The 10,798-nt window shown below is 42.6% G+C and overlaps 1 protein-coding gene and 1 pseudogene across 1 annotated transcript in view; one reads left to right on the forward strand and one right to left on the reverse strand.

Moving 5' to 3' along the window:
- LOC100463634 (HLA class II histocompatibility antigen, DP beta 1 chain) overlaps nucleotides 1-3,361 on the forward strand; it is an 11,544-nt gene extending 8,183 nt beyond the window's left edge. The window contains 3 exon segments of the mRNA XM_019794244.1: nucleotides 1,299-1,580; nucleotides 2,088-2,198; nucleotides 3,321-3,361. Coding sequence (XP_019649803.1) covers nucleotides 1,299-1,580; nucleotides 2,088-2,198; nucleotides 3,321-3,361 — 434 coding nt within the window.
- A 3,202-nt stretch (nucleotides 3,362-6,563) lies between these two features.
- On the reverse strand, nucleotides 6,564-7,175 carry LOC100476788 (annotated as a pseudogene).
- Between the last annotated feature and the right edge of the window lie 3,623 nt (nucleotides 7,176-10,798).

Here is a 10,798-nt window from a genome sequence, read left to right on the forward strand (position 1 = left end):
TCTGGAAAACAGTGTGGAGGTCCCTTAAAAAGTGAAAAATGGAGCTACCCTATGACCCAGCCATTGCACTACTGGGTGTTTACCCCAAAGATACAGACCTACTAAAGAGAAGGGCCATATGCACCCCAATGTTCATAGCAGCATTGTCCACAATAGCTAAACCGTGGAAGGAACTGAGATGCCCTTCAACAGATGACTGGATTAAGAAGTTGTGGTCCATATATACAATGGAATATTACTCAGCTATCAGAAAGAACGAGTTCTCAACATTTGCTGCAACATGGACAGCACTGGAGGAGATAATGCTAAGTGAAATAAGTCAAGCAGAGAAAGACAATTATCATATGGTTTCTCTCATTTACGGAACATAAGAAGTAGGAAGATTGGTAGGAGAAGAAAGGGAAGAAGGATGGTGGGTAAACAGAAGGGGGAATGAACCATGAGAGACTGTGGAATCTGCGTAATAAACTGAGGGTTTGGGGTGGGTGGAGGATTGGGATAGGCTGGTGATTGATATTAAGGANTGGGGGATGGGATAGACTGGTAATGGGTAGTAAGGAGGGCACGTATTGCATGGTGCACTGGGTGTTATACACAACTAATGAATCATCAAACTTTACATCAGAAACCAGGGATGTACTGTATGATGACTAACATAATATAATTCAAAAACATAAAAAATAAATAAATAAATAAATAAATAGGGGGAGCAACAGGCAGAGGGAGAAGTAGCCTTCCCACCCAGCAAGGAGTCCAGTGTGGGACTCGATCCCAAGACCCTGGGAGCATGACCTCAGCCTAGGGCAGATGCTTAATGGACTGAGCCACCCACATGTCCCATCTTCTCTTTTTTTAAGGAGAATATCAGACTGCTAGATCAAAGGAAATCTATTGGCTGAATATATTCTGATTCCAAGATAATATCTGGCAGGATTATACATCCTTTTGAACAAGATGAGAAAATGTAAATTCAGGCAGCTTCATAGCGGGTCCAATATTTCTGTTCAAGAATATCAGTCACTGTGGCCAAATTTCTGGCAGAAGTGTTCCAGAGTACCAGCTCTGACCCTCTCCTGTTCTCCTTTGCTTTTTCTTTACTGGGTATGACAAGGTCATTCTTAGAACATTTGAATGTTTTATTCCATTTTCCTACTGTGTTCCCCATCTCCTGCCTCTAAATAGCTTAACAGGTGATAGGATTCGTCTTTATCATCTGAGTAGTCAGTTTGGGAAAATCGCTAAAGGCACTGCTTTGGCTGCCTCAGCTGCCATAACAAGAGTCTTCCCCCCTCTCCCAGTCCAGCCTAAAGTGAACGTCTCCCCCTCTGAGAAGGGGCACCCGCAGCACCACAACCTGCTTGTTTGCCACGTGTCAGATTTCTACCCAGGCCACATTCAAGTCTGCTGATTCTTGAACGGACAGGAGGAAACAGCTGGGGTTTTATCCACCAACTCGATGCACAACGGAGACTGGACCTTCCAGATCCTGGTGATGCTGGAAATGACCCCCCAGCAGGGAGACGTCTACGTCTGCCGAGTGGAGCACCCCAGCCTGGACAGTCCTGTCACCGTGGAGTGGAGTGAGTTACTCCCTGATGACCCTCCAGGCTCCGGGGTCTGCTCATTTTGTCGTGCGTCACTACACAACAGTACACGACACACCCCCGTGTTCCTCATCAACCAGGCTGCGGTCTCGGCTGGGAGCAGTGAGGATCTGGCAATCCTCGCACCTGTTTATCCTGCCCTGGGGGAGTCTAAAGAATCTCTCCTTGTCAAAAAAAAAAACCTCAGAAAGGCAATCACCGTCACGACTGGCCCTCGGACGCGGAAACACCTCTGCCTTCAGTCTCCCTTCAGTCCCTTAAGCTTGGACTTAATGAGCTGACCTAAAACCCGTGTTTGCCTCCTGTGGAAGCCATCACTCTGAGGCCCCAAACTTTAGAGTGTTTCCACATCTACTCCTTCTCCACAGTGGCTCCAAGCTTGGCCTTATCTCCTTCCTTTTCTCTCGGTGGTAGATTAGATCAAGCTCCAGGTGCCAGAGGGCAGGTGGAGGGGAGACTCACCCCGCCTTCTGTTCTCCCCAGAGGCACAGTCTGATTCTGCCCAGAGCAAGATGCTGGCTGGACTCGGAGGCTTTGCCCTAGGGCTCACCGCCCTCAGAGCAAGCTTCATTCTTCGTTTTAGAAGCCAGCGAGGTAAGAAACTTCTGGAAAGTGGTTGATACTGTCTTTCCACTGTCTCACTGTTCTTCAGAGATGAAGTTGTGACAGAAAAAGCAAAACAACAGAGCAAAAGAGGTCACTGAAATCAGACTCTGATGAGGCCAAGACAGCCCTGTCGGGAGCAAGACGCCTAGCTTGCCCAGTAAGCTCCCGAGGCTGCCAGTTACCCAATTCCGCAGGGTGTTCTCAGCCTGGAACTCACCCCTACAGAGTGGGCCCTGCTTTCATTCCCAGTGACATGGGGACTGCGGTGGAAATGTTTGGATAATTTTCCAAGATGTTGTTGTTCCTTACTCTCTCGGTGACCAAATCCATGTTCCCTTTTACTTTCATTTCAGGATGACAGGGACCTCAGCCAACAGGTGGTATTTCTGCCCTTTCTCCCTTTTGGGATGTAATTCATTTCACTGCAACATGAGATTGGAAGCATTCAATGAGTACGCTATGTTCAGGATAGATCGTACGAAGTGCCCTGAGATAGGAGAAACTCTCAGAGGCTGCTCCTTTCTTTCAAGCTGAGCCAAACTGCCCCCAGCTCTTGATCCCATTTTCCTCTTTAGGTGGGTATGGCCAAGGAGCATGACTTTGCCCCATTGCTGAAGGAAACTCCAGAAACTCTCTCCTGTTTTTCATTAGGCCAACATTCAGCCTCTCTCTACAATTTTTTTCTCCCTGGGTAGAGGGAAAGGAAATGTAGCCTTTAAGCTTGGGTTGTTTTAAATTCTTCCTCTGGGATGCGTGAGTGGCTCAGTTGGTTAAGCATCTGCCTTCGGCTCAGGTCATGATCTCGGGGTCCTGGGATCGAGCCCCACATCAGGGTCTCTGCTTCGTGGGGAGTCTGCTCCCCCCTCCCCCCCCGCTGCTGCTCGTGCTCTCTTTCTCTCTCAAATAAATAAAATCTTGAAAAATAAATAAAAATAAGTAAATTCTTCTTCTTCTTCACAGGGCTCCTGAATTGATCTCAAACATCACATGTACCCTTAGAACAAGCAGGTCTGATTCTCCTGATGTCCAGCAACCAGAATATCCAGAAAGGATATTATGGCTAAATTGTGCCCCTGATGCCAGTTTCTGAGTCTCTGCATTTTACTTCAGTGTACTTCCTCTTTCTCAAGTTCTTCCAGTCTATAGAGTGACCTTTCCGGAGGAACATAAGCCATCTAAATCGAATGTTGTTGTTCTTTCTTTGTGAGAGGAAGGAGATGGTCATGTGGCCATGCTTACGGTTGAAGGGTTTGGCGATCACTGGACAAGTCACTGTTGTTTTACCCAGGAAGGGAGAAATCAACTTCTTGTTGGGGATCAATTCTCCCTATTGAATAGGAGGTCAACTGATGACCTCCTAAAATTTGCTTTACTTCATCGTAGATGACCAAGTTCATGCTGCATTCTTACCAGCGAGGGGTGGAACCATTACTCTTAGAAAGCCCAGGTGGAGCCGACACTGAGCATGGATTTTGGCATTGACATTCACACAGGATTGATAACCCAAGTCAATCATGAAGAATATGCTTTCCAAGTGTAAAAATCAACATAAGATCAGAATTGTAAATAACAGGTATAATATGTTAATATTATAGTTCTCTTTTTATACTAGTCACATCAAGGTACAGAAACAGATTACCCCATGACTCTAAGTTTATCAGATCACCCGAAACTCCTTCCCTTCTGAGTCGTTCAGTAGGAAGTACATCTCCAGTTCCAAAAGGGTCAAAGATACATGTATACCAGATTTTTCAGACATGGGTCTGCATTTAGAATACAGTTTATTATGATTTTTATAAACCTGTTTAAATTAATGTTTTAGACCAAGACAGAAATCATATTTGTTTCCGTCATTTCATGGTATGGCGTTCCACCTAAGCCCAAATTTCATATAATAGTAATCAGGAAAACTTCTAAGTCCTGTAACATTTATAGATTAGTATCATTTTTCAAAAACGACAAGGCCTTAATCAAGCTTAAAGAGCTTTCCTTTCTTAATTGACCTTCTTGCATGTGACTACATAAAGCCAATTTGATCAAATGTCATCATAAACTATAACTTTAAGGCAGTGTTTGGTGATTTTAAATACCACAAGACAACCATCTTGTGATCAAATAAGGGGCTGTGTCAGGGGTCTCCAAGACCACCCAGATTAGGTGGTTCACTAGGAGGAATCATATAGTTGTACTCCTGGCTGTGATTCATTACAGCAAAGGTTTACAAAGCAAAGTCAGTCAAGGGAAAAGGCACATGGGGCAAAGTCCAGAAAAACCAGGTGCAAGCTTCCAAAAGTCCTCTCCCATTGGAGCCACAGGACTCACTTAACTCCTCCAGCCGAGAGCTGTGATCACATGTGTGAAATATCGTCTGCCAGGAAAGCTCCGCAGCCAGTATTTTTACTGGGGCCTGGTCACGTAGGCACCATCTGCCTCGCACATACCAAAATTCCAGACTTGCAGAAGGAAAGCAGGTGTTCAGCATAAACCATATTTTTGTACAGTTGAGATACAATTTAGGCACATTCTTATCAGGTCTGGGAATGGTGGGAAGCCTTTCAAAACCCAAGCTCCCAGATGCCAGGCAGGGGCCGGCTTTGGAAGCAGGCCAAAGGATGGTAGTCGGACCTGCTTCTTGTCTGCACAGAGGAAACCATCCATTTTGCTGACAATTTTCAAAATAACATGAGTATCCATTTTTGTCAAAGAAAGACATACATTGATACAGAAAACACCCTTAAAGACTAGGTTTCTGGAAACATGGGTTATTGCAGAAGACATAGAGCTAAATTCAAATAATTATGTTTAATTATTATTATGTGAAATTATTATTACAAATGTTTTATGAATCCTATTAGCATTTAAGCAGGTTTTTTTTTAAGTAATCCCTATGCCCAACAGGGGACTTGAATTCGCAGCCCCGAGACCAAGAGTTGCCCGCTCCACTGACTAAGCCAGCCAGGTGCCCTTAGATCTAACAGTTTTTGAACACCTGAAGTAAAAACAAAAGATGCGGATGAAAGTATTCTGTTCTTTGAAGTTTTTGGGTTTTCCTCAATGCCATGACAAATTACATGTGATTTCTAGCCTGTGGTATTTCTGGTAGAGAGTATAGTAGCCCACCTCTCAGTGCCCCAAATGAGAAAGTTAAGTTGTAATTCATATGTCCACTGTCCATCATCTTGGAAAGAGAGAGAGGCAATCCACTTAGTGCCCAAAGCCAAAGAGCCTGACTATGAATGAGCCTCTCATTGCCTGCACTGCCTACAATGAGAGAGACTTCACTATTTCGGAATTTGATAAGAAACAAACAAGCTTTGTCGGCAGAGGACTGATAAACCAGCATTTATAATGCTTAAGAGTTCATTTAATATTGAGTCATAATTAAAAGGAACTTAGTTTAGGGGCTCCTGGGTGGCACAGTCGTTAAGTGTCTGCCTTCGGCTCAGGGCGTGATCCCAGCTTTCTGGGATCGAGCCCCACATCAGGCTTCTCCACTATGAGCCTGCTTCTTCCTCTCCCACTCCCCCTGCTTCTGTTCCCTCTCTCGCTGGCTGTCTCTCTCTGTCAAATAAATAAATAAAATCTTTTAAAAAAATAAAAGGAACTTAGTTTAAAAACATTTTACCCGTTACCGTAAAGTCCTTATGAAGCAGAACTAATACATTAGTTTAGGGTTTGACGAGAGGAGGGTCTCCCTGATTTTTTGTTTCATCAAGAATTCCTCCTCACATGGTATCATCAGAGGACAGTCAGAAAGCAGTGAGTTAACTCGGAATTCTAATCATTGAGGCGTGCCTGGGTGGCTCAGTGGTTAAGCACCTGCCTTCGGCACAGGTCATGATCCCAGCGTTCTGGATTGAGCCCTGCATCGGGCTCCGTGCTCAGTGGGAAGCCTGCTTCTCCCTCTCCAATACTCCCCCGGCTTGTGTTCCCTCTCTCACTCCCTCTGTCAAATAAAAAAATAAAATAAAATAAAATAAGAATTCTAATCATTGAGTCCTGTTTTGAAGCTTGCCCTCTTGAGCATAGAGGATTGTCATGTGGAAACATAATAGGGAAATTTCTTTTTCATAACACATAAATTACTTAGTACTTCTGTCTTTTCCTCTCTCTCTCCCTTTTTTTTTTTTAATCTACATTGATGCTTTATTTGAAACAGTTCTTCTGAGTTTAAGGGTTTTCTCTTTTAAAAAAATTGTTTTAATCAGGCTCCACACCCAACGTGTGGCTTGAACTCACAACGCTGAGATGGGGGCGGGGGGGGGCGGTCCCAGGCTCTACCGCTGAGCCGGCCAGGCACCAAAGTTTCTTTCTTTTATGAAATGAGTGAGAACTCAAAGCGCGGAGGGGGGGGTTACTTGTCAATTTGAAAGTCACAGTTTATCTTTCTACAATTAAGTGGAAAAAATGAAGACCCCCACTGGTAGCAGGAAGAAGCAAGAGTCTTGTAGGGTCTGGCGTTTGGTGAGCTAGATATTCAGTTACCGTGCATTTCCATTGTTTTTCGGTGGCAGAGTCTTGGGAACGCGCATGCCTGAAGCCAGGTTACTCTTCTGTCCTTAACCCGTAACCATGTGTGGTTGTTGCCACAGTAGCTGGCTGTGCCCCAGTCAAATGGGACGCTGGTCTGTTCCCACAGAGCTTTATCCCAGTCTTCATTGCAAGGAGGGCACTGCCATGTGCTCTCAGCCAGAGTCTCTTGTCCAAGGTTCCCGATTTGGTTGACAACATCCTGCTCAATACAGATTTTATCATCACAGCTTGAGATATGATGACTGATTTCGCCCGAGGAACCTGGGGACCAGCACTGAAGGGACAAAACAACCAATTTGCGACATTAGGATGATTCTTTCAGCTCTTGATAAGATGATAAGGAAACCTGAAGGCCCTGATCTGGTGGGTTTTATCATAGGGGCATTGCAATAGCTTTTCAGTCTCCAGCGACCCGGCGTAAGCGGCTTCCATGTTGGAAATGACGGAGCTGAATCCAAGTGCCGGGTGGAGACCCGCCCCCCATCCCGCAGTCGCTTTCTCAACCCCAGCTACGCTCACTTCCGGCGCCTGATGTCAGGGGGTTAACCTTTCCTTTTTTACTGAACACCTGTAGGAATTAAAATTGTAGAGTATTGTTAATCCTCATGAGAAACGTTCTCAGTTTTTTGAGGAAGAAGCATGGCAAGGATCTGAATTTTAAATTCTTTAAAGCTCAAGAATATTAAGTAGGATCCCGTCACCACCTAGTGGTCAAGAGTGGAATCTACACTTGGAACAAGAAGCAAGGGAATTTGTCAATTTGGGAATACTCCAACATTTTTAACAAAAAAAGTTAAAGAAAAAGTTAGGCATACAAAAGCCAAAATAAATATGGCCAAATGTAGAGGCTTTGGCAGCCCAGTGCTATTGCGGTTTGGCTATGCCTTTAACAGCAGCCGTGAAAATATGCTAGTCATTGCTCTGTCACTAAACAAACCCTAATTATATTTTTACATAACTGAATATAAAGAAAACATACCAACAGAAGGAAACCCTTCAACATCAACTTTGGAAAGAAGGACTACATAAGTAGAGAGTGCTAGTATCTCGAAAGTGAATGTGATCATCAGGCAACATTTAGAGCAGTGCGGTCCAATAGAACGATCTGCTATGGAGGAAATGTTCTGTGTCTGAGCTGTCCGAAAAAGTAGCCACTAGCCACATATACTTTTGAGCATTGAAAATGCTCATGGCTCATACAACTAAGGAGTTGAAATTTTCATTTAATTTTAAATTATTTAAATTCAAATTGTCATCGCCACCTGTGACCAGTAGCTACCGTACCGGGCAGGCAGAGTAGAGTTTACAATCTGTCTCTAAAAATATGTCGTCCCTCTCTCAATAGCTTCCAGTGGAGGCAGAACCATCTGCACGTGAAGTGCTAGAGAACTGAAAAGTGAAAAAGAACTGGACAAGCAAGGGAAGATGGAAATAAAGTGTCTTGTCTGGTCACAGCTCATTAGATTTGACGATACTAGATTCTCAAAAACATAACAGTCCCACTAGCAAGTTAACAAAAGTACAAAAGAAGTTAAGGAAGCACCAACACTCCAGTTCTACCACATACAGACGCTTCAAGCATAGAAATAATCTTGGCAAACTTTCAACTCACGCAGTTGAAAAGTGCTGGGAACCAAGCCAAAGGAAATCGCAAAGACATAGCGTTCATAAACTTTACCAACACATTTTTCCTGGTACATACAGAAAGGGGGAACTTCCACACACCCCCTTTATTCGCCCTGTGAGTTTAAAGAGTTTTGCCTAAAGATCAAGCCGGATCCTCTCAGAGGACAGCACAAATAACCCCAAGGTCTGTCCCTCTGAACCTGTTGCAATGGAGATCTGTCTGGAGACACTCTGGACTCTATTAAAACACTTTGGACGAAGGAAAATATCCCAGAATTCTAGGTACCTTGGGGTACAGGATCAACAGCAACTTTTAATTAGGAAGACCTAATCTAATAAGAGGGCTATTCTGAATATTGCATGTGGAGGAGAAAGTTTCTAAGGTGATAGCAGTTGAGATAACATTAAAGGAGTTTACAGAAAACCAAAATGTTTCAGTGGTGATTCCACCTGTCCCTGGGTATGTTATCTGAATTCATTAATGCAATTCTGGACATTGGAAAAGCTACCACTTTGAACCTCTGGAATTCCACTTCCCCACCAAAAAAAAAAAAAAAAGTAATATGAAAGTGTCAAGTCTCTAGGAGAATATGTAAAATAGTGGTTATGATAAAATAGTTGGAGAACCCGGAGATACCATCCCACCAATAGAACTCGTTGATAGTTAAAAAAGTAGGTGGATTTTGGAAGTTACAGCAATATTAGGAAGATTAGCTAATCCTTAAGTAGTACTTACTAAGTGCTATTCTAAGTACATATATTTAACTCATCTAGTTGTACAAAATATATATATATAATGTGGTTAGCACTGTACCTGATATCATTTCCTCACTAAAGGATCTTGCTAAATCAATCCTTGATTAGCATACCTGCATCCATCTGGATGGTGTATTCTTTTTAATACCAATAAATTATTTTCACCACCACGGTTTGCTTTCACTCGGCTGCCCCAAGAAGCCACATTAACTATATCACTACAGTAAATTCCTCCACCCTAAGGCATAATCCAATAAAACAGAATTTAAACAGATGACCTAATGGGTGATGGGTATTAAAGAGGGCACTCGTGATGAGCACTGGGTGTTGTATGTAAGTGATGAATCATTGAACTCTACTCCAGAAACCAATATTGCACTGTATGTTAACTAAAATTTAAATTAAAAAAAAGAAATAAAATAAAGAGATGACCTAAATCTAATTCAAGTATTAAAATTGTTCATTACACTAATGACACATTAACCAAGGGTCACTTGAAAACAATTGTGCTTGTGAGAAACTTTTTTTTGGGGGGGGATAGACTCTATCTTGATTGTTGTGGTGATTACCCAATGAATGTTTGTCAAAATTCCTAGAACAATTCAGCCAAGAAGGATAAATTTTACTGCATGTAAATTAGATCTCAGTAATACTGATTTTTAAAAAGTACTGCACCCAAAAATTCTGTCTTCCCTTATTGATTTTATGATTAAAATTTCAGTAAACTTTTGGAAAGGAAAATTCTTCCCAAGATCAGGCGAAAGCCTTTGCTCTTCAAACTCCCTACCCAAGAAAGGGGAATAGGAATCAATTGGTATGTTTGAATTCTGAAAACTGCATATCCCACATCCATATTAAACTTGGGTCTCTTCAACAATTAGTAAAAATGGACAAATTTAGACGGTCCTTAAACAGCAAGATGCTTTTAAGCTGTGCTAATACAGTGGCCACTAGCAACATGTGGCTATTTAGATGAATTAAAATTAAATAAAATTAAAAATACATTTCCTTAGGGGTGCTAACCACATTTCAAGTGCTCAATAGCCATCTGGGGCTAGTGGCCACTATATTGGATTGCACAGATGTAGAATATTTCCATTATTCCAGAAAGTTCTATCGGGTAATACTGCTTTAGAGGCCAAACAGGTATAGAGATCACTGGAGTTTAATGATTTGAGTAAGACATACATAACTATATGGCATATGTCTCTGAGAATTCAACTGGCTGGTGTGGCTAACAAATTGAAGTCATCTTGAAAGGATGCATATTGTAGGTATTCTACTGATGCTGCAATAAGGCCAATGACCTTCTCAGATACTCAGACACAGGCATGTCAATAGAGGCAACTCAAGGCAGAGTCACGGAGGAAAGTGTGTTTGCTCTAGGTGCCTCCAAAACAGCCTCCAAAAACTTCAAGGAATTCCTAGCAGGAGGCCTGCCAGCGAAACAAAATAAGCAGCCTATTTGTTTTTAATCTTTTGTTTAATGCTTTGTCTAGAACTGTTGGCCTTTAGGCCACCACTGATAGATAGATTACATTGGAATGTCCCTCCCCCCCTTAAGGCAAAAAACATGTCTTTAAACTAATGATTTTTATGGAAATTATGAGACTGTTTTATTGGTAAAAGCCACTACACAATCCCTCATTTCTGGATCTTACTCCAGAAATTGT

The sequence above is a fragment of the Ailuropoda melanoleuca genome, chromosome 5 (genome assembly GCF_002007445.2).
Source record: "Ailuropoda melanoleuca isolate Jingjing chromosome 5, ASM200744v2, whole genome shotgun sequence".
Lineage (NCBI taxonomy): Eukaryota > Metazoa > Chordata > Mammalia > Carnivora > Ursidae > Ailuropoda > Ailuropoda melanoleuca.